At 43.4% G+C, this 24087-nt stretch overlaps 1 protein-coding gene across 6 annotated transcripts in view; it reads left to right on the top strand.

Annotated features, from left to right (window-relative positions):
• The window catches only part of TLK2 (tousled like kinase 2), a 3436060-nt gene that overhangs the window by 1828882 nt on the left and 1583091 nt on the right, over positions 1 to 24087 (top strand). For all 6 annotated transcript variants that reach the window (XM_044055220.1, XM_044055218.1, XM_044055219.1 and 3 more), the window contains one exon: positions 11062 to 11198. In XM_044055220.1, coding sequence (XP_043911155.1) covers positions 11062 to 11198 — 137 coding nt within the window. The remainder of the gene's footprint in view (positions 1 to 11061; positions 11199 to 24087) is intronic.

Genomic DNA, 24087 nt, shown 5'->3' with positions numbered 1-24087 from the left:
CACGTGGTGAAGCGGAAGTTAAAATGTCCTCTGAGTTAGAATCTGCATATTAGTCTGTGGGCAATTCGTCTGTGTAGGCGACTGAGCCTTACTTGTATCATAAGAATCTGAGGATTCCTTGGGGGGATTTGCCTTTTTTTGTCCTAGAAACAGTCGTTAGAGTCAGGAGGTCTGATAAGACTGTGCTGCTTAGAAGCAAATCTTCAACTAGTGTAAGCAGATCCTGCTGGTAGGCCTGTGTGGGTTGGGAGCCTGAAGGTTTAAGCTGAGGCATGGAAAGAGTCCTTTTAGTTTTTCCTTCGGCTTAGGTGTGGCATTGGAGGAAGTGGCACCAGGCTGCAAACTGTACATGGCCAACTAATAACCCCACAGAGGTTCTTGGGATTCAACCCTCCCTATCGGAAGCCTTAGTACAATTATCAGAAGATGTGACCTATGAAGAGGTCGAAGACCCTACTGATGATCCTTGTCCTTCAACTTGTCAGTATGGAGTGGTCAGGAGGTACGTCTGACTCTGAAGAGCACTCAACAGTGGCCTGCAACACTTCCTTGGTCATCAGAAGAGACTGTAAAAGCATCTCCTGTCTTTTGATAATCACTAATCACTCTGGATATCCACATTCTGCCCCTACCCCCGGTCAAAGAAATCACCGTGAAAAACTTTTCAAAAGCAAACTTCACGTTACTCAAGACCGAGGTAGAAAGTTTCAAAGCCCCCATGCCAAAGGATGATGCTATCCAAGCTGCAAAATCCTTTACTAATGCACTCTATGGGCACTTACAAGAATGCATTGATCATGCTATCCCTAGCAAAACCAAAACTCACTCCTCCAAGAAAAGGAAAACAGTCTGGTGGACCCTTGCCATAAACAAGCTATACAATAGGAGGAGGAAACTAGTACAGAAAAGAATAAAATCCCGAGAAGGGAAGACATCCCTGATCAGTATCACCAAGATGCTTTGATCCCTTATAAAATCATCCAATGCTAGCTTCGAAAAAAAAATTGCCAAGGACTCCAAAGATAACCATAAGGCATTCTTTAACTATGTCAAGAATCTAAGTGGCAATTCTCAGATCTGCTCGGAGTTGGTGCAGAATGGCACAAAATACACTGAACCGACCGATATCGCCAACATCCTGGCAGACAGGTTCAGTGCAAACTTCACCCCCAGAAGGGCCCATAACCTTACCAGAAGAATGTAGCGCCCCTGAAATCACAGACACACAAGTTAAAACAGCCTTCTCCAAAGCCAAAAACACAGCATCAATGGGACTGGACAGTGTCCCAGGCTGCGTCCTACATGAGCTCAAAGATGAACTAACCCCTCACCTAAACACACTGTTGAAACTCAGCCTTTCCACAGGCTACGTGCCCATAGAGTGGCGCAACGGTTATTCCACTCCACAAAGGTGGAGCCACAACAGACCCCAGCAACTATCACCCTATAAGCCTGACTAGCTTGGTCTGCAAGGCTATGGAGTGCATCATCATGGATCTCATAAACAGAGACATTGGGAGCCTCCAAACACTGGACCCTACCCAGTTCGGCTTTAAGGGCAGATCATGCCTCCTAAATCTGGTGGACTTCTTTGAGACAGTTACTAAGGCTATAGACTAGGGAAAGGTGGTACACACAGCCTACCTAGACTTCGCAAAGGCCTTTGACACCATTCCCCATTAGGTATTATAGACAAGCTCATCAGCCTAAACATAAACCCCTACATCACGAGATGAGTTGCCAACTGGCTGACAAAAAGAACCCACATGGTGAGAGTTGTGGGAGCTAGGTCTGACTCTAAACTGGTTACAAGTGGCGTTCCCCAGGGCTCAGTCCTAGGACCCCTCCTGTTCGGCGTATTCTTCTCAGAGGTACAGGCAAGTACAGAAGGACTATGGCTGACCAAGTTCACAGACTACTGTAAATTAGGGGCTATAACTGATTCTTCGGCGGCCACAGACATCCTCCAAAAGGGTCTCACTGAGACAGATACCTGGTGTCAAAACCATGGCCTCAAGCTAAATGCCAAAAAGTGCATAGTCATCCCCTTTGGAAAAAACAAAGTACCCACAAACTACCACATAGGTGGTAGCCCCCTAAATACAGAAGACGTAATAAGGGATCTGGGGACCCAAGTAGATAGTAACCTCTCCTTTGATAATTACATTGCCAAAGTAATTAGAAAATTCTTCTATGTGGCCCACCTAATCACAAAAGGGTTTGCATCCATATCCAAAGATGTTATTGTGCCCCTCTATGCATCACTCATCAGACCCATCATAGAGTACAATGCCCCATTTGGGATGTACCTTACAAGACACCTGTAAAAGCTGGAAAAACCACAGAAGTACCTCACCAAGAGAATCACTGGCCTCAAACAGATGCCCTATGCAGTACGACTGAAGAAACTCTAGCTGTACTCTGTTGCATACCGCCTACTCAGAGGTGATCTCTGCCTGATATACAAGGCCATGTCCAACCCAGAATTGGTGGACATGCTCTACCTAAGGAAAACCATACCCCCTCGAGCCACACGCTCTAGGGATCTAAACCTCACCACAACAATAAATAGGATGTGCTGGAGGGATAGATTCCTGTCCCAGAGACTTCCCATGCTCTGGAACAAGATTCCAATCTACATTAGGCAGAGCTGCTCGCTAACCCTTTTCAAGAGAAACCTTGACGAGTGGATGGAAAACAAAGTTTACCCCGGGGATCACTTCAATGGCTCTGCTGGACAGAGGCACAGGGAACTAATCTAAGGGGGTGACGAAAGCCAACACATTCCAGCTAGGCTTATAAATGCCTTCGGGCAGATAGCCTAGTACTTACCTATGAACCTAAGTTGGGATGGACTTGTCTTTTGCAACCCTATGAAGGTATAGACAGTAAGCATTGAGCTAAAGACTTTGCCCTTGGACGGATCATGCATTTATTGAAATGAACGCAATGCGGGCAATTAGGAATGTTTTTCTCCTTGCTTAAGCAAAGAAGACAGAGGGAGTGAAAGTCATGACCTCAAATCTCTTTTTCACAATAGACACATGTTAGTTCTAGAATTCACGTAAGAACACACACAAAGAGAAAAGAAAGTTAAATCTCTGGTACTCAGGCAGGCCAGCTGCAGCCACAGCAACGGGTACCCATATGGTTGTGAGTACAATAGTGAAACATATGATGACTTATGTATTTTCCTATTAAATTCACCCATTCTTTCTGTATACTATCCCCTCTTTCCTCTACATCCTTTTGTACCACTTCGTTTTTGTGTGTAGGGATGTCATGAAATGTATTCCATTCCTTCTCATTCACTTCACTTTCTGCACCTGTTTCTCTTTAAATAATCTATCATTATAGTTCGTTGACATTTATTGCGTCTTTCTCATTATTCTGCCTTGATCTGCAGCATTTTTTCAGTCTCCATATCTTCTTCCTCCTGTGCTGCAACTTTATTTTTGTTCATTGCTATGGATTCAGCATTCTCCTCCATCTTTTCAATGTTTACAGTCCTCAGCCGCCACCCAAAGGAGAATAGTTGGGGAAGTTGTCTGGTGTGCTGACAAAAGTGTTAATCAGTACAAATACTACCGGAGGTCTACTTGACAGAAGCCACTAGCTTAGAGGGATTATGCCAGTTGAGAAAGTGTAAGCAAATAAATGTGGCATATGGTAAGAAACTATGGTAAGATCTTGTTCTACCAGGGACACAGCAACACTGCCTTTGGGGTTGGGTTCATTACCCAAAATATTCTACAGCTGCATAGTCTTCAGTGCACACTTGTTTTAAGCACTGTGGATTGCACATTCAGTCTAGAGTCAGAGCTAGATTTGTCTCTGACATCCTGCAGGAGTTCCTTTCAGGTCTCCTTTGGATCCTAGCAACCACCCAACATTGGGATGAAAAGGTTTGGGAATTATCCCTGATGTTCATCGTGTTTCACTGTTGCAGTCCTTACTCTTGGGTTATCCTGCTGGCAGGCTACCCGCAGTCGGCCTGAATTCCAAAGTCTTGGTCCGGCGTCGGTTGCTGTGCGCCAAGGGTATAAAAGATGCATCCGACGCCATTTTCTTCAGTCTTTCTTGCCGCGCAGTGCCCGAAACAAAAGCAGTTCACAAGTGCCGGTTGGCCGACTCCTGAGAGTTTCAAAATCGAATTTCAGATCCGAAGTCTTCATTTAAGCTAAGTACCCCGTTGGGGAAACTTTTTTCTTGCTCCAGACCGATGTCAGAAAAAGTTAACAATTGTATTTCCTGTAGGAAGCAAATAACTCATAAGGATTTCCATTCTTACTGTATTCCTTGCCTAGCCCCTGATCACGACGTTGCTAGCTGTCGGTTTTGTGCTAGATTTAACCAACGCACTATTAAGAGTTGGTACGATTTTGCCTTTCATTACTTCAGCCGAAGGTTTAATTATGTAATGCCGTCGGAGCAGCCGACGACTGGAGTTTACAAAAAATGCAAGGAAAAGGACAGGCATCCGAGGTCCAAAGCAGATGACGAGGCCCCCGCTAGCCCAGTCGCCAGTTTGCTGGTTCTCAGTGAGGTGCTTTCGCAGCCCCTGACGCCCGCTACCTCAGAGCCACAGGCTGCTACCGACTCCCACTTGGAGCCGACTAGGCCTCTGGATACTCAAGGTATTGGACCCTCGGAAACTATTCCCTCAGATGGGTCCGGAGCCGCTGAGCAGGCATCTGCTTCTGTGGGTGTTTTCAAACCTACGCAATTATATGTCAAGCCTACCTCAGCTTCAAAGACAAAGACCAAAACAGCTCTAAAGACAAAGAAACAAGTACAGCATTCTCCTGGACAGACTTCCATGCCTAAGAAACAGATGCTTAAAATGGCCGAAGACCTTATTACTTTGATCAGGGGTTCCCATCCCCCTCCTGATAAGAGGCCAAAAGGCAAGAGACAGAATATGACTCCTCGGATCAGGTTTCAGTTTCCTCTGACTCCTCTTCTCAACAGGGATACACTTTTCCTCCCTATGAGGATTCTGATGCTGAAGAATCTATTTCTTCAGCCTCTCCTCCTGATGATTATTCTTTTGGGGAAAGCCTGCATACCATGAGGGAGCATTTTCACTGGGAGAGCCAAGATTATTCAGAATCTAAGAAAAGGCTCAGAGATTTTCTTTTACTTCCTCAGCACAGATCTCTTGCTATTCCACCTGTTATAGACATTGTAGGTGATGTATTTTCAGAGTCCGGCCTGTCTCTGACTCTTTATCCCCTGTATCTGCCAAGCCAGACATATACTACAGGGTTCCAGATTCTCATAAATATCTATATAAAAACCCTGCTGCTGACCCAGAAACTATATCTCAGGGTCCCAAAGGGGTCAAGGATTCCACTGCAAAAAACCCTGTCCCCTCTGATAGAGCACTGGACAGATGGAAAAAAGTTTACACTTCTGCTACCTTGGTTGTAAGGGCTTTAAGTTATCAGTTTCATATGCTTAAATATCAGCAATATTTACTGTCATTGCTTAAACAGAAAATGTTGACAAATTCTGAATGTTTTGATAAGGAAATGCAGGATTTATTGCATGCAGCTGAACAAGTGGGAAAGCATACTTTGCAATGTGGTTTTGATTCACTGGAGGCCTCATGCAGGGCTGCAGTTACGGGTTCTGTCATTAGAAGGCATGCTTGGTTAAAGGAACAGAATCTGCCTGATCATGTTAAAGCAAAATTATTGGATGCACCATTACAGCATGATACTTTGTTTAGTGTTAAAACAGAAGAGGTGTTGAAGAAAATGGAGGATAAAGCAAAATCCATGCAGACAGTTAAGGATTTCCTACAGGTACAGCCACCCAGATTTAGCAGTAACTGGCCTACAAAGAATTGGTCCTTTCCAGTGTCAGACAGGCCACAAAGAGGCAGATAAAGATGCCCCAGAGGCAGATCCCAGCCCCGAGGCTCATACAGGCCTAAGCAATGGGGTGCTTCTACCTCCAAAAGCGGAGAGGACAAATCACAACCATACAGGAAACGGTCCCAGTGACTTTCCTCTACCAGAACCAAGCACTTATCTCTTGGCAGCCCCCTTAGGGGGAAAACTAGCACTTTTTTCACCAAATTGGCACATGATTACTCAGGACAAATGGGCCTTGAACATAGTGGTTCAGGGCTACAGGTTCCACTTTCACACCCTGCCAAGAGCAAAAGGTATGCCAGACCTGCCACACAATCAATGGGCAGAGGCACAAAAGCAAGTTTCATCCCTCATGGACATGAGGGCTTTTCAGCAAGTACCACAACAAGAGCAGGGACAAGGATTTTACTCAAGACTTCTCCTGGTGCCCAGAAAGGACAAAGCCTGGCCACCAATACTGGACCTGTCTATTCTAAACACATTTCTGGACATTCCAAAATTCAAAATGTTGACTCTGCAGCAGCTACTGTCCATGCTGGACAAGAAGGCTTGGCTTGTTACTTTGGACCTAAAAGAGGCATACCTGCATGTCCCAATCAGACAGTCTTGCAGAAGATACCTCAGATTCATAGCTGGCTCAATGCACTATCAATTCTGTGCACTGCCCTTTGGCTTATCTACTGCGCCCAGAGTCTTCACCAAATGCTTGGCACCAGTAATTGCATTCTGCAGACAGAGGAATTTAAATATATCCTTACTTGGACGACTGCCTTATTCAAGCAGAGAACAAAGACATTCTACTACAGCATCTGGAGTTTGTAAAAAGAATACTAATTTGCCTAGGGTACACAGGAAATGAAAAGAAATCAAAACTAGTACCCTCTCAAGAGATAATATTCCTGGGTGCAAACTTAAATACAACTGCCCAGATGGCTTATCTCACGCCAGACAAGCAAAGACAACTGACTTCTTACTTCAAAATGTTGGCAACAAAGACGCAGTTATCTGCAAGAAAAATTCTGCAGGCTTTGGGCTTCATGGCATCCTGCATACTACTAATTCAATATGCCAGACTGCATATAAGGAAACTACAATGGTATCTAAAAAGTGTTTGGACTCAGGATTGCCACAGCCTGGAAACATTAATTACTCTCATTCCCTGCCTGCAACAGGAGTTTTGATGGTGGGCACAGGCTGTCACCATAACAAGGGACAGCCATTCACTTTACCCACAGCCAGGCAGACACTAACAACAGATGCATCAGATTATGCCTGGGGGGCCCACATGGCAGGAAAATGCATTCAGTGCAATGGCCTGCAAGCCAGATGCATCTTCATATCAATCAAAAAGAGATGCTAGCTGTTCAGAATGCCCTGACAGCTTTCAAGGATTTACTTCATCCAGGACAACTACTAATAAAGATGGACAGTACTACGGTCATGTGGTACATAAACAAGCAGGGTGGCACACGTTCCTACCCCCTCTGCAGACAAGCCATGACTTTGTGGGACACAGCATTGACTTGTCAAGTTCACCTGCAAGCACAATTCCTGCCAGGAAAAATAAATACTCTGGCAGATGAACTAAGCAGAAAGCTGATGGATCCCCACGAGTGGAAATTGGATCCGCAAGTCTTCAGCATGATAACAAGGAAATGGGGATGCCCAGACATAGATCTATTTGCCTCCCCTCTCAACTGCCAACTACAGAAATTCTGCACAAGAAGTTACTACAAGCAAGCATGGAAAGTGGATGCCCTGTCCTTCAGCTGGAAAAACCTAACAGTATATGCCTTTCCCCCACTGCCTCTCCTCCCCAAGGTACTCCTAAAGGTCTGACGAGAAGCCAAAAATGATACTGATTGCTCCAGACTGGCCACACCAGCACTGGTACCCAATCCTAAAGAGCTTGTCTCAAGAACCAGCCTGGACATTGCCTCAAACTTCACTTACTGACCCAACAAAACAGTCAGATCCTGCACAGCCACATCAGTACCTTAAATCTGGCAGCATGACGGATAATGTAGCCACTCATAACACTCTACTCTCTGAAGCTGTAATGGATGTCATCTTGGAGGCCAGGAGGCCCAATACCAGAAAATCTTATGCAGAAAAGTGGAAGAGATTATTTGCTTGGAACCAGGACCAAGGAATTGACACGTTTGTACCAAATATTCCTCAGATTTCTCAATATTTAACTGAGATGCTGGACAAAGGCCTTTCCTTTTCATCTATTAAGATTTATGCCTCTGCCATTTCAGCCCATTATAATACGGAACCACCTATTTTTTCTCACCCATTACTAAGGCAGTTCCTCAGAGGGGCCAAAAACATAAGACCCCCAAGAAGAGCACCAATACCTGCATGGGACCTAAAACTATGTCTTGGAAAAACTCACACTGCCTCCTTTTGAGCCAGCCTCAACAGCGGATATTAAATTCTTATCCTGGAAAACAGCTCTGCTCCTAGCAATAACCTCTGCAAGACGAGTCTCGGAGTTGCAGGCTGTCATGGCTGTGGAACCTTTTATCATTTTCCATCCAGACAGGGTTTCTCTGAGGATGAACCCTACATTTATGCCTAAGGTAGTGTCCAGTGTGGCCCTTAACTAAACCATTCACTTGCCTACCTTTTATCCAAACCCACAGAACAAGGGTGAGGGACTTCTGCATTCTTTGGACATGCACAGACAGCTACGCTTCTACTTAGACAGAACTAAAGCTTTCAAAAAGACTGAGCAACTTTTAGTAGCATATGCTGCAGGATCACAAGGAAAGGCTATCTCAAAACAGACTATTTCAAAATGGATAGGCCATTGTATTCGTTTCTGCTACTCACAGCTTGGCAAATCAGTGCCTGACTACATTAGTCCATATTCTACCAGAGCAGCAGCCACTTCAGCAGCCTTCGTCAGAGGATTACCAACCAAGGACATCTTAGAGGCTGCAAGTTGGTGTTCAGTGCACACTTTTACAAAGCACTACCACTTACCTCTCTACTCTAAATCCAGAGCAGGCTTTGCCACTGCAGTTTTGCAAGGCCTCATAGCTTCTCCTAATCCTATTTAGCCCAGGCACCCATCCTCAGCTTTGGGATTCAACCCAAGAGTAATGACTGCAACAGTGAAACACGATTAACATAGTACAGTTGTGTACCTGCCATAAATGTAGATGTTAGAGTGTATTCACTGTTGCAGTCCAGGTTACCCTCCCACCATCCCCCTTTCATTTGCTGGGTCTTATCTGTACTTCTCTATTGTATACAACCTATGTGGTGTATTTGCTTGTAGATGAAGGAAATGTTTACCTTAGTGCATGCATGTTTTTTGGCATACCCTTTTGGGGGTACCTGACATCTGGGTCAAGAAAAACTGAATTAAATGGTGTCGGCTGCATCTTTTATACCTCTGGCGCACTGACGTCGGGGAAGAGGCGACAGCAACCAACGCCAGACCAAGACTTTGGAATTCGGGCCGACTGCGGGTTGCCTGCCAGCAGGATAACCCAAGAGTAATGACTGCAACAATGAATATGCTCTAACATCCACATTTATGGTAGGTACACAACTGTACTTTGTAATGACTGCAGCAGTGATCCTTATAAAGAACGTATTAAAGTTCTTTAAAGAATTTCCTGTAAAAGTAGATATTTGAATAGGATCAGTGTTGTAGTACCTTTTCCTCTCTCTCTCTCCCTTCCTTTTCTAGAGGCATCCCAAGGCTGAGATGGATTTCCAGTTAACACTTCCCTTCCTTCAATCTCTGTTACTCCCTTTGACAAGGCTTCTTGAAGAGGGCATGTTTCTGGATTGGTTGTCCAAACTAACCCTAAGGGACAGATCATGATAGGACCCCTCAGAAGGAAAGAGCTGAAGGGAGCTATGGGCTTGTTTAATACATTTATACTCTGATAATGGGAGAAAGGAAAGAGCTTAAGGGAGGGTATAGCCTGATTTCACCTTTATATGTGGAATGTGGGAGGAAAGAAGGAGCCAAAGAAGGTGTGGGCTTTATAGCACCTTTACAGTTGGAATACGCAGACATCAGAGTGGAAATGGTGTCACTCCAGCAAGGGGAGAAGAGTACTCGGCTGTAGAAGAGTTTTCTATCATCCATACTGTGCTGTAACAGAGATCTCCATTATGGTGACAGCATCAGTGTCACTACTTGAATGTTTGCTGCTTTTGTAAGTTCTATAGGAAGGGTACAGTTAAGAGGAAAGTACAGCTGTGTGTTACTTTCAGGAAGATGCTCAGTGCTGACCTGATTGAACTGGTGAATTTAGGAGAAGCTTACGTTGTCTGATAATCTTGTCATGGCATTTATTGAAATATGATAAGGGCATTTTTGACTGAAAAGTTTTAGGATAGGTACTCCATTCAAGGAATTAGCAATTTACAAATCTGTTCTGCATTATCTGGTATGATATGCATGTACCAGAGTCGCCTGATCTGCCAAAAGACCCTCCTAATTGGAGACTTATTCTTAACATCCCCTTTGTCTGGATGGCTTCACCTTCCAATATCTGATGTGATCTCCTGTATGTTGAGCTGGTGTGCAACTGTTTTTCATTTGATTTTCAGGTTGTGCTTGCTCAGTGCATTGGGGAGTACAAACTGAGGAGTGTGCAGACTGTTGGTATGCTCTTGTTTCACTATAAGAAGGCATAAATGCTATCACTGATTGTGCACTCCCATTGCAAAGCTAGAAATAATTCATAATTCTGCAGTGATGAGTGGGACTTGCAAGAGGAAAGTCAGTGCAACAGGCTGTATTACATGTTAGCTGGTATAGTAAGAACGTGTTTTTCTACCTACCATGAGTGGCCATCTTGATATGGTGAGTACTAGTAATGTATTTCCGGAATTGTTACTAATAACACCATTCATGTTTATACACTGGAGTGTTTTTCTAAAGCACTTTGTAGATAACCATTTCAGAAAATCACATAGGTAATCAAGTTTTAATAAGTTATTGTTCCTAGTTCAATACAAGATTCATGGTAGTTGTTTGAAATTGGTGTAACCTGCATACTAAACTATAGAAACTCATCCCTCTTCTGAGAGGGAGTGCATTTGTGTGAAACTTGTACTCACTGCTTTTGGAACACTGATTTAGAAATACTTTTGACTAGGTAATTGTCATGTAGCTATAATTGTGATCTTTTCTCCATGTTTTTAGTCAAAACAGGAGAAGATGGCATGTCGAGATAAGAGCATGCAGGATCGGCTGAGGCTAGGTCATTTTACTACTGTTCGGCATGGAGCCTCATTCACAGAGCAGTGGACAGATGGATACGCTTTCCAGAATCTAATTAAGTAAGTCATTAAGTTCGGAATCTGAGAATTTTCTTGAGTCTTTCATCCTTAACCTAATTGTGTTTTTGTGAACTGTATTTGAAAGTGTGTGTGTATATATTTATATATATATATATATATATATATATATATATATATATATATATATATATATTTATTTATTTGAGCATCATTATTAAACTTGATATTTTTGAAAGGAGATGTAGATAAATCTACAGTAATAGAAAATAAAAAAATCAATTGATCTGAAGTAGTTAATGTCATTCTTTCTGCACATATGGGTATACGGATCAGATTCAGATCTGAGCCAGCAAAACTTTTCAAGCATCAGCTCCAAGTCCTCCCTTACCAATATTACATCACTTCCTCCTATCTAGCCCCAGATCTTGTTTGCCGCTGTATGAGTCAGCATCGTGTTCTCTGAGCTCTAAGCAAGGTGGTAAGGTTTTTTTTGGTCTTACTAGTGTAGTTGGTGTGAATACCTTTCCCTTTTTCCTCCCTTCTTCACGTTTGGTCGTCGTGTTAGTTGTAAAAAAAAAAAAAATTAAATATAGTGTTTGTGTAGTACTGTTTTGTAGTGGTTTCCCACCTACGCCCAATCCCTTGTTAAGGGTGTGTGTGTGTGTTGGCTGTTAGGGCTTTTTCTGTTATCCACTATGGCTGAACAGCCTAAGGTTCTTTTTAAGAAATGCATAAAGTGTGGTCATAAGCTCTCAAAAAAACTTCCCCTGCACGGAGGCGAATGCACGGCTCATAACATAAATCCAAAAATAAAAAGCCAGCAACTGTAAGCTGTAAAACTTGATTTAATGTATTGTAAAGAACCACATAGACCAGTTTCGGCTAAGGCATTTACCTAGCCTTCATCAGTGTAAAGTTACATAACTATTGTAAGGTTCTTATATAGTGAAACTTAATTCTTAACAAAATTTCATTGGTGAGCTCATAAATATGCATACATATGTTCATAAATATTCATTGAGACCAGGCTGAAATAAAGCACCTAATTTGACAATCCATTTTTTCTCTTTTGCATTCAGTTTATTGTGCCATCCTGATTTGTTAGTTCTATCCCCAATTATTTTATCAATAACAGTAAAGTGAAAACTAGCTGTACTATGTTTAAGAGTATGTTTATATAAAGCATTATTTGGCCGTTTGCACTTGACATCAGTAAGTCTATATGACCTCTGTATCAGGTGACAAACTTGTGGGCTGTATGCCCTGTGGCCATTGCACTAATTGTAAATTTGTGTTAAAAACAAAACACTTTTCTAGTAACAATACCAACAATATACATGATATTCAGTTTTTTGCAAATTGCAATACACGCTGGGTTATATATATGGCCTCATGTAGCTGTCATGCATTTTATATTGGTCAAACATGTAGACCTTTTAAATTATGTATATCAGAACATCTCAGTCTCAGCAGGGCAATCCTTCTGCCTTACGAGTGGTCTCTGAAACAATCAGTGGTGGAGAAAATCTTCCTTCTTTCGGGTCAGCCTTGCTGTGATCTCTCTGCATCTCCTTCCAACGCGAAGTGCAGCAACATCTTCGCTCTGATCCCCCCTCCGGGGGATGTCCCCAGGGACGCTGTAGTCCATGCTTGGCCGCCCGGGCTACTGTATGCTTATCCCCCATTACCTCTTATTCCGAAGTTCCTTCAGAGAGCTTGCCATCTGCAGTGGAAAGTCATTCTCATAGCTCCCTTCTGGCCTCACCAAGTGTGGTTTCCCTTCCTATGGTCTCACCTGTTGGCTCCTCCATGGACTCTAGATCCATGTCCGGATCTACTTGCTCACCGGTCAGGCATGCCCCTGCCCAACCTGGACAGTCTCAAGCTGACGGCATGGCTGCTCCAGTTCCCATGATCATTAGGACTCCTGGACTTTCGTCCCCTGTTAAGAACATTCTCGTAGCTCCTCTTAAAGCATCCACTAGGAAACTCTACAATAGCAAGTGGAGACGTTTTTGCGTTTGGGCCTCTCAACGCAGTCAGAACCCATTTACAGCCCCCGTTCTGGTCATACTGGATTTTTTGGCTGATCATCTTCTATCGGGCGCAAGTGCTTCCACCATCAAGGTTCAACTGGCTGCCATTTCTAATTTTCATGTAGGTGAAAATAAGGTTGCTCTGGCTTCTGCCAAACTGTGTAAAGCTTTCCGGAAGGGCACTTTTTTATTGCGACCACCAAATAAAGAAACAGTGCCCCCTTGGGATGTGACTTTAGTCCTTCAAGCTTTGACCTCTCCCCCTTTTGAGCCAGCCGGTTCAGTTCCGATGAAGTTTTTGTCGTGGAAGACAGCATTCTTGGTTGCCATCACTTTAGCTAAAAGAGTTTCAGAGTTGCAGGCCTTATCCTCCTTGCCCCCCTATTTGGTTTTCCACAAGGATAGGGTTTCGCTGCGTACGAACCCTTCTTTTCTTCCCAAGGTGTCCTCAGCAGCCAATATCAATCCATCTATAAATTTGCCAGTCGTCTTCCCAAATTTCCAAAATAGAGGTGAACGTAAGCTTCATTTATTGGATGTCCATAGACAGCTACGTTTTTACCTCCATAGGACTAAATCCTTCCGGAAGTCGGATCAATTGTTTGTCTCTTTTTCTAAACCATTTTTGGGCAAAGCAGTTTTGAAAGTGTCCATCGCAAGGTGGATCACTCTTTGTATTGCACAAGTTTATAAGGACAAAGGTTTATCTCCTCCTGGTGTATTGAAGGCTCATTCCATTAGGGCAATGGCCATTTCTGCAGCTTTCTGGTCAAGAGTTCCATTAGACGGTATCTGTGCGGCAGCGACTTGGGCCAGTTCGCACACATTCATCTCTCATTATAAATTGGATCTTATTTCTAGAGGGAGAGCATCCTTTGGCTCTGCGGTGCTCAAAAATATCCTTCCATAAGGTCCTCCCAGGAATACTAGTAGCTGGGGACTCTGTCCCCTATGTGCAGAAAGAATGAAGTTAACTACTTCAGATATAGGAGTTATGTACTTACCATAACGTTCCATTTGAGTAGTTGGACTTCATTCTTCTGCACCTTCCCTCCCTCCATCACCCTCACTCTTCAGGTTTATCTTGTTTAGGATTGTGGTTATGTTGCCATTTAGTGACAGCAAATTCGATCTGGGGCTAGATAGGAGGAAGTGATGTAATATAGGTAAGGGAGGAGCTTGGAGCTCGGAGCTAATGCTTGAAAAGTTTTGCCGGCTCGGATCCGAATTGAATCCGTATACCCATATGTGCAGAAGAATGAAGTCTAACTACTCAGATGGAACGTTATGGTAAGTACATAACTTCTATTTTTCACCAAATATACAATTTCCGTTCACTCTTAACATTATGTAAATTGCTGAAGTCCTTCCCACCCTTAAACCTTATTCCTGAACATTATTTTGCTTGTATTGTTCCTAGGAATTACATATGTTTCTGTCATTTGTACCTTTCCTTTTCTAATGATTCCACCTCCAGTTCTTTTATCTCATTTACAATATTCAGTACTTCAGTAGCAGTTTGTTTAGCTTTTGGTTTCCATTTCCAGTAATTAATATTTTGGTAACCAGTAGCATTAGATTTGTTAAGGCCTTACTGTGTCTAAGCAATTCAGATCCTGTGCAGATCTCAAAAGAATAATTTCCTTCGAACTATATGCTCCCATCAACTCACTACGCTCCCAAAAAAAATGTTCTCAGGTGCCTCTCTCTTCCAGTACAACTCCAGCATTTGTTGTGTACATGAGGAACATTTACTAAAGTCTGTAGACATTTCCAAGTTAAAATCCTAAACTTTCTGTACTTGGCTGCATACTTGGGAGATGTACATATGTTCTCCTATTGTTCCTTTGTAAATTTCTTTTCCAGTCTCTCTCTTGTATCTTTTCTAACCTCATCTGGTTGATTTTTATACAGGCAGTCCGTGAGTTAAGACATCTGACTTGCAGATAACGTATAGATAAGAACGGGCTGCCGCAATGTTGGAAATAATGTGAAAAATAAATCTTTAAAGTTGCCCAAATCTTAAGTTAAAATGAAAAATTTTGTTGTACTTTCCTTTTCCCTGTTCGTGACATTAATGTTCTGTACAGTAGAATGGGCAAATTACATTGCGGCTCACTAGGGTCTAGTTGACAGTAGGAGGTCTTGCAGAGGTCTGAAAGTTCAGGAAAGAGTGGAAAACATTCATGAGTGATGCCAGTAGTACAGAAATGTGAAGCGAAGTTTAAAAAGAGGTAAGTTTAACATATTTTTTGTATGGAACGTTCTACTGTACTGCATTGCAATACACTATAGTAGAATATTTCATGTACATGTTTCGACTTGACTTACAAATTTTTACTTATGGACAGACTAAAAAAATTGATTTCATCCTTAACCCAGGGACTGTTGTAGGCATTCTGAAGTATTGTATATTGTCTACTAATTATGCTTTTTTAACAGCGGCTTCTGTTATAGACTCAATTAAAAAACTCTTAACAGAGCTGGTCTTTAACTTGGCACCTATCCTATCCCTTTCTCTTTGCCTACACTCTGGTGTCAATCCCTGATAGGAAGGCTCTTGCAGTCCAAACTTCTGCTTGATCTCATTCCACCCTTATCTTTCAATCTTATTTGCTCCCAGTACATTTGATGTTCTTGTGCAGGTTGGCGTTTCAGTATTTAAACGGGATGTCAGAAAAAGTGAATAACTGTATTTCATTAAGAGGAGGCTTGATTGTGCTAGGTTAGTGTTTGGGGCTCGGATGCTCCGGCGCCTGCTTCATCCAAGCGCAAAGATAAAACAGTGAAGCCTAGGGAGAGGAACCGCAGCCCGGATGTCGGTCCTTTCGGAGGTTTTGCCAGGAGTTTCAATGGTGTCTCAGGCAGATACTTTACTGTTACAGGATGTGCCCTCTCAGGAGGCAGGCCAGGCTGAGGGGCTTCTCAGGTAACTGTTCTTCCTCTCTTCCCAAGGTAGTTAGGGCCTCTCCTTCTGTTGCCAAAGCTTCTTTTAGAGGTAGGCCAAGTTCAGGTTCTGTGGGGCTTCTCCTAGCATTTCGGCTCTGTGCCTAAGAAACATATGCTCAAAATGGCAGAAGATTTGATTACTCTGATTAGAGGTTCTATGCCCCACCTGATAAGAGGCCTAGGGTGGAACAGGAGTTTGATAGTTTTGAACAGTGTTCACAGGCTTGAGTCTTCTGGGAAGACTTTTCCTACTTATTCTGATTCTGATGTGGATGATTCCACCCCTGCTTCTCCTCCTGAGGATTTTTCATTTCAGAGACTCTTCACTCCATGAGGGAGCACTTTAAATGGGAAGGCCAAGATTACTCTGACTCTAGAAAAAGGCTTAGGGAATTCTTGTTTTTGCCTCAGCATAGGCCCTTAGCTATTCCTCCTGTGTTGAATGTGGTGGAGGATGTGTTTGGAGAGGCTTCTCTGAACCCTGTCTCCTTGGCTTCTGCGCCTGGTAAGCCTGATAGTTATTATAGGGTGCCAAGCTCATAAGTATTTGTTTAAGAGTCCCAGGGCGGACCCGGAAACTGTTTCTCAGGGGCCTAAAGGTGTTAAGGCTTCTGTGGTTAAAAATCCTGTTCCCTCTGATAAAGAGGCAAGGGCTTTGGATAGGTGGGGTAAGAAAGTATATACTTCTTCCACTTTGGCCATGAGGGCGTTGAATTGTCAGTTTCATATGCTGAAATATCAGAATTATCTCCTTTCACAATTGAAATCTAAGGTGGATGCTTTGGTATTGAGTGTAAAGAATTGCTGGATTTGGTTCATGTGTCTGAACAAGTGGGTAAGCATTCTTTGCAGTGTGGTTTTGATGCTGTTCAGGCCTCCTCGAGGGTGGCTGCTACTAGTTCTGTTCTTCGCAGACATGCATGGTTGAAGGATCAGAATTTAGCTGAGCATGTTAAGACCAGGATTTTGGATGCTCCTTTACAGTCTGATGTGTTGTTTGGACAGCCTGTGGAAGCAGTTTTAAAGAAAATGGAGGACAAAGCTAAGTCTATGCAGACTGTTAAAGATTTTTGCAGGTGCAGCCTGTTTAGTAGAAATTGGCCTGCTAAGGGGTGGACATATCCTGCTTATGGTGCCCAGTCTAGGGGTAGGTCTAGACGGGTAGGGCAGGGCTCAAGGTTTGTTTAGGCCTAGATCAGACAGTTCACCTGCTCAGACTTCTGGTGAGGGCAGGGGTCAGTCCTAGAACCAATGACCTGCCTTTTCAGCTGCCAGTGGACTCTCGTCTGGCAGCTCCTTTAGGAAGATTGTCTCTTTTCAAAGAAAATTGGGATTTAATCACTCAAGACAGATGGGTGCTGGATATCATTCATCACGGGTACAGATTTTATTTCCACACAATGCCCCTTTCAAAGGCATGCCAGATGTTCCTCCTCCACAAAGAAAAGAGGCTCACAAGCAAGTTTCTCAGTTACTCCAGATAGGGGCTATTCAGCCAGTCCCTGTGTCAGAAAGGGGCTTGATTTTATTCTCGCGTGTTCCTAGTGCCAAAGAAGGGGAACACGTGGAGACCAATTTTGGATTTATCTATCCTCAACACTTATCTGGACATTCCCAAGTTCAAGATGTTGACGTTACAGCAACTGTTACCTCTGCTGGGCAAGGATCACTGGATGGTAACTTTGGATCTCAAGGAAGCTTACCTTCATGTGCCCATAAGGCTAAGTTGCAGAAAGTATCTGCGTTTACGAACTGGAGATTTTCATTATCAGTACTCTGCATTGCCCTTTGGCTTATCTACTGCCCAGAGTATTCACAAAGGTTCTGGCTCCAGTGATAGCTTACTTCAGGCTTCAAGGCATTCAAATTTATCCTTACTTGGACGACTGCCTGATTCTGGCTCAAGAAAAGGAACACCTTCTACAGCATCTGGAATATGTCATAGCAGTGCTAAGATGCCTAGGGTATTCTGTGAACGAAATAAAGTCCAGTCTAGTACCCTCTCAAGACATGTGCTTTCTGGGTGTGAGACTGAATACAGCAGCCCAGATGGCCTTTTAACCCCGGACAAACAAAAGAGTCTGTCACTTTACTTCCATCAACTATCTCATCAGTCCGTGCTGACTGCAAGGACAGTCCTTCAAGCATTAGGGTTCATGGCATCTTGTATTCTGGTGCTTCCCAATGCCAAACTGCATATGAGGAAGCTGCAATGGTATCTCAAAATGTATGGACACAGCACTGCCAAGATTTGGACACTGTCATTCAAATAATACCTTGCCTTCAAAAGGAATTCTTGTGGTGGGCTCAGGAATGTCACCTAAACAAGGGACTCTCTGTGACCGTCAGATTTTAACGACAGATGCCTCGGACACTGCTTGGGGAGCTCATCTAAATGGAAAGTGGATACAAGACAAGTGGCCTGCCAGACTACAGCATCTACATATCAACATGAAGGAGATGTTAGCAGTCCAGTTTGCATTGATGGCGTTCAAGGAGTTACTTCTTCCAGGGCAGGTGTTGATTCTGACAGACAACACAACTGTCATGTGGTACATCAACAAGCAAGGGGGAAAAGATGCTTATCCTCTATCTAGGCAAGAAATGGTTTTATGGGAGACTGAGTTAAGCCTGCAACTGACTCTTCGGTTTCTGCCAGAGCACAGAACTCCTAGCAGATGTATTAAGCAGACAAATCATGGATCCCCACAGTGGAAACTGGATCTTCATGTATTTCAGAAATTGACAGTGTCATGGGAACTCCAGACATAGATCTGTTCGCTTCTCCACTAAACCACCAGCTGCCAAAGTATTGCACAAAGGGGTTTCATCACACAGCTTGGAAAGTGGATGCTCTGTCTTTCAGTTGGAAAAACCTTCATGTCTATGCCTTTCCACCTCTACCTCTTCTTCCAAAGGTATTACTAAAGGTCAGACAGGACAGGCCAAGGATGATTTTGATAGCTCCAGATTGGGCCCCGCCACATTGGTACCCACTTCTAAGGAGTCTTGTAAAGAAGTCTCCATGGCCTTTACCTCTGATTCCTCATCTGTTATCTCAGAAGGACGGTCATCTGCTCAATGTCAAGCTTCAATCTCTTCATCTCACAGCTTGGCATATTCTGTGTTGAAGCATGGTAGGTCTCAGCTTCCTCAACAAGTTTTAAATGTGATTATGGAAGCTAGAAGGCCTAGTACTAAAAATGGAAGAGATTTTTATTTTATTTGGAGATTTCAGAGGCTAATTTGAGTGTGGCTCTTCAATATCTTACTGAATTATTGGACAAAGGTTTGTCTTCCTCTTCCATAAAGATTCATGCTGCAGCAATTTCAGCTCACTATGATTGTGACCCACCTTTTTGTTCAAGCAGTTTCTTAGAGGGGCAAAGAATATAAGACTACTCCTGCTTGGGATCTCAATTTTGTGTTGGAAAAACTTACTCTACAACCTTTTGAGCCTGCAGCTACTGCTGAATTGAAATATTTGTCATGGAAGACTGCTTTTCTGTTGGCTATTACTTCTGCAAGAAGGGTGTCTGAGTTGCAGGCCCTTATGGCAGTGAACCCTTATGGCGAGTAGCTTTTGATTTTCCATAAGGACAGGGTATCACTTCCTTTATGCCTAAGGTGGTTTCTAGTGTGGCTTTAAACCAAACTATTCATTTGCCTCGCTTTTTGCAGATCCTCAAAATAAAGGGGAAAAGATTTTGCACACTTTAGATGTACACAGGCAATTGCGTTATTATTTGAGCAGGACTAAAGATTTTAGGCAGTCTCAGCAGTTACTTGTTTCTTTTGCTTTGAGTTCACAGGGCAAGCCTGTGTCAAAACAAACTATTTCTAGGTGGATTGGCTTTTGCATTGCATTTTGTTATTCCCATCATGGCAAACAGGTTCCAGCTGGGATTAGGCCTCATTCCACTAGGGCTACTGCCACTTCAACAGCATTTCTAAGGGGGGTGGCAACTAAGGATATTCTGGAAGCAGCTACTTGGAGTTCAGTGCATACTTTCTCTAGGCATTATCACCTGCCTATATACTCTAAGTCTAGAGCTGGTTTTGCCACAGCTGTTTTACAAGGCATGTTGTCAGCTCCTGCTACTTTATAATTTGCCAGCCTCCCTTACCTCTGCTTTGGGATTCTACCCAATTGTCAGGACTGCAGCGAACATAGTACAGTTTTGTACCTACCATAAATGTAGATGTTCGAGGATTCCCTCCTTCCCTCTGTGTTTCAGGGTGGTTGTGTAGGTGAGTTTACATGCTTATATTTTTGTATATATTACTGTATATATTGTACATGTTTTTGGTGCAGGTTGTTTTGGGACTTGTCTTTTGGGTCTTCTGACATCTGGGGCAAGAAAAGACTGAGGAAATGGCGTCGGTCATGCGTGGGCCGACTGGGGCCGGAGACTATACCCAATTGTCAGGACTGCAGCAAGGGAATCCTCGAACATCTACATTTATGGTAGGTACAAAACTGTACTTTTCTTTGCCAAGTTTTCTCCCATCCATACTGACGGAATTTCATGTCTACAGTACTGTGTTGGCTTAGTTCTTAGGACACTTTCTGCTATTTTATGAATATACTATTCTGTAAGGTGATGGTGGTTTTCCTCGAGGACCTGCATCCCAAATCCTGCTTTCTCCTTATCTCTTGACACACACACACAGTTCCATCATCATCCCTTTCCACTCATTTATAACTTTCTTGTTGTATTATGTATTTGAGCCTTAACTCCATAGCTCTAAAGTATCTGTTCAAATCAGATAATCCTAAGCCACCTTGTTCTGTGAATCAGCGTACGTCACTTAACTCTTGCCCTCTTCCCCTCCTAAATAAATTCCTTCAGCTCTTTTGTATTCCACAGCTGTTTCACTGCTTGATAAAAATGTGCCTGAACTGTATATAAAACCAATTCACTTAAAAAAAATATTTCATTGGTTGTATCTTATTGTCCTTATTCATAATCAAAAGTGTTGAATTTCTCAGTTTTTGTATAATCCTTTGTTTAGTTTATTTTGGTTTATCCTTAACCTGCCTTAACAGAATCATTTTTTAATCCTACCACCTAAAAACTTAATCGTATGTCCCCATAAATACAGGCAGATGTTCATCGTGCATACAGCTGCAGTCATTACAGATGGGTTATCCTGCCGTCGGGTCCTAGGTCGGCCGAATTCCAAAGTCTAGGTCCGGCGTTGGTTGTCGTCGCTTCTTCCCTGACGTCAGTGCGGCAGGGGTATAAAAGAGGCAGCCGACGCCATTTTCTTCAGTCTTTCTTGCCGCCTGGTGCCCGAAGCAGAAGCAGTTTGCAAGTGCTGGTCGGCCAGCTCCTGAGATTTACGAAAGTATTTCAGCCGAAGTCTTCTTGAAAGCTAAGTACCCCGCTGGGGAAACTTTTCTTGCCTCGGACTGATGTCAGACAAAGTTAATAATTGCATTTCATGTGGGAAGCAAATACTGCATAAGGATTTCCACTCTTTCTGTATACCTTGCTTAGGCCCAGACCACGACGTCTCGGCCTGCCGTTTTTGTGCTAGATTCAACAAGCGCACTATTAAGCGCCGGGCGGAGTTCGCCCTTCACTATTTTGGCAAAAAAATAAATTATATTATGTCGTCAGATACTCAGACTCCAGTTTTGAGCAAAAGATGCAAAGATAAGGACCGACATACGAGGTCCGCACTGACTACAGAGACCACGCTAAGGCCGACTACCGGTTCTCCGGTGCTCAGCGAGGCGCCTACGCAGCCCCTGAGTACCGATGACACTACATTACCGGTGACTTCAGTACCCAAGGTCACAGGCTCCTCGGTCCCCATTCCTACTGCAGATACCGCCGCCACTCTTGGCGGGGAAACTCAGAATTTAGACAGGCCTGCCATTTCTCAAGGTGTCTTCAGGCCTTCCTCCTTCTCTATTAAAGCTTTCACTAAATCTAAAGCAGCCATGAAAACCAAAAAACAGGGTCCTCAGACCCCCTCACAAGGCCCCATGCCTAAAAAGCAGATGCTTAAAATGGCTGAGATTTGATTACTCTTATCAGGGGTTCTCATCCCCCCTCTGACAAAAGGCCCAGATTAGAGGAAGACTACCCTTCCTCAGATCAAGCTTCTATTACCTCAGAACTTTCTGAGGACCAGGATTATGCCTATTCTCCTTTCGAAGACTGTGATGCAGAGGAGTCTATTCCCTCGGTCCCCCCCCCGAGGACTACTCTTTTGGGGAAACCCTGCATACATTGAGGGAACACTTTCACTGGGAAGGCCAAGATTACTCAGATTCCAAGAAAAGGCTCAGGGAATTTCTTCTGCTCCCCCAGCATAGGCCCCTGGCTATCCCTCCTGTTTTTGATATGTTGGATGATGTGTACACAGAAGCCAGCCTTAATCCAGATTCTTTGCCTCCAGCTCCTGTTAAACCAGACAGGTATTAATGGGTTCCTGATTCTCACCAGTTCCTATATAAAAGCCATACTGCTGACCCAGAAACTATTTCACAGGGTCCCAAGGGAATTAAGGCCTCTACTGCTAAAAACCCATTACCTTCAGAGAGAGATTCCAGAGCTCTAGAATGGAGGGGGGAAAAGGTGTACACCTCGGCCACTTTAACCATGAGGGCATTAAACTGTCAGTTCCATATGTTAAAGTATCAACAGTTTTTGTTATCTCAGTTGAAAAGCAAAATGACGCAACCAGAACAACTAGATTTAAAAGAGTTGCAGGATTTGTTGCATGGTCCAGAGCAAGTGGGTAAGCATACCTTGCAGTGTGGTTTTGATGCCTTAGAGGCCTCATGTAGAGCTGCTGTTACGGGGTCTGTTATACGTAGGCATGCTTGGCTCAAAGAGCAAACCTTACCAGATCATGTGAAAGCTAAATTATTAGATGCACTTCTTCAAAAAGATGTCTTGTTTGGTGTTAAAGCTGAGGAGGTACTAAAGAAAATGGAGGAAAAAGTGAAATCAATGCAAACAGTGAAAGATTTCCTGCAGGTACAACCTCCACGTTTCAGCAAAAACTGGCCTTCAAAAAATTGGTCCTTTCCAGCCACAGACAGACGCCAAAGGGGCAGATACAGACGTCCAAGGGGTAGAGGGCAACCTCAGGGATCTTTCAGAGCCAGACAGTGGCAAGCACCAACCCCAAGAGGTGGAGAAGATAGATCACAGTCATTTAGAAAACAGACACAATGACTTCCCCCTACACCTGCCAAGCAAAGCTTTAATGGCAGCACCTTTGGGTGGAAAACTGGCATTATTCTCGAAAAATTGGCATATTGTTACAAAAGACAAATGGATTCTGGACATTATAGACAGAGGCTACAGGTTCCACTTTCACATCCTTCCAAAAATGAGAGGCATGCCGAACCTGCCACAAAATCAAAGGGCAGATGCACAAAAACAAATTTCAGCTCTCATGGACATGAAAGAAATTCAAGAGGTACCTGCAAAAGAACAAGGTCAAGGGTTTTATTCCAGACTATTCCTGGTACCAAGGAAAGACAGATTGGAGACCTATCTTAAACCTATCCATCCTAAACACATATCTACAGGTACCAAAATTCAAGATGCTCACATTACAGCAACTTCTTCCCATGCTGGGCAAGGAGTCTTGGCTGGTAACATTGGACCTCAAGGAGGCATACCTGCATGTCCCTATCAGACAAGATTGCAGAAGATACCTCGGATTTCTTGCAGGTTCAACCCATTACCAATTCTCTGCATTGCCCTTTGGCTTATCTACTGTGCCCAGAGTGTTTACGAAATGCCTGGCATCAGTAATCGCCTTCTGCAGACTACAAGGAATACAAATATACCCATATCTGGACGACTGCCTGATCCAAGTGGACAGCAAGGACAATACTACTGCATCCCCTGGCGTTTGTAATAAAACTGTTGAACTTCCTGGGATACACAGTCAACAAAAAGAAACTAATA

The sequence above is a fragment of the Protopterus annectens genome, chromosome 13.part0, assembly GCF_019279795.1.
Source record: "Protopterus annectens isolate FY-2018-M chromosome 13.part0, PAN1.0, whole genome shotgun sequence".
NCBI lineage: Eukaryota > Metazoa > Chordata > Ceratodontiformes > Protopteridae > Protopterus > Protopterus annectens.
Note: the sequence above shows the minus strand (reverse complement) of the source record. Positions and strands in the feature narration are given on the sequence as shown.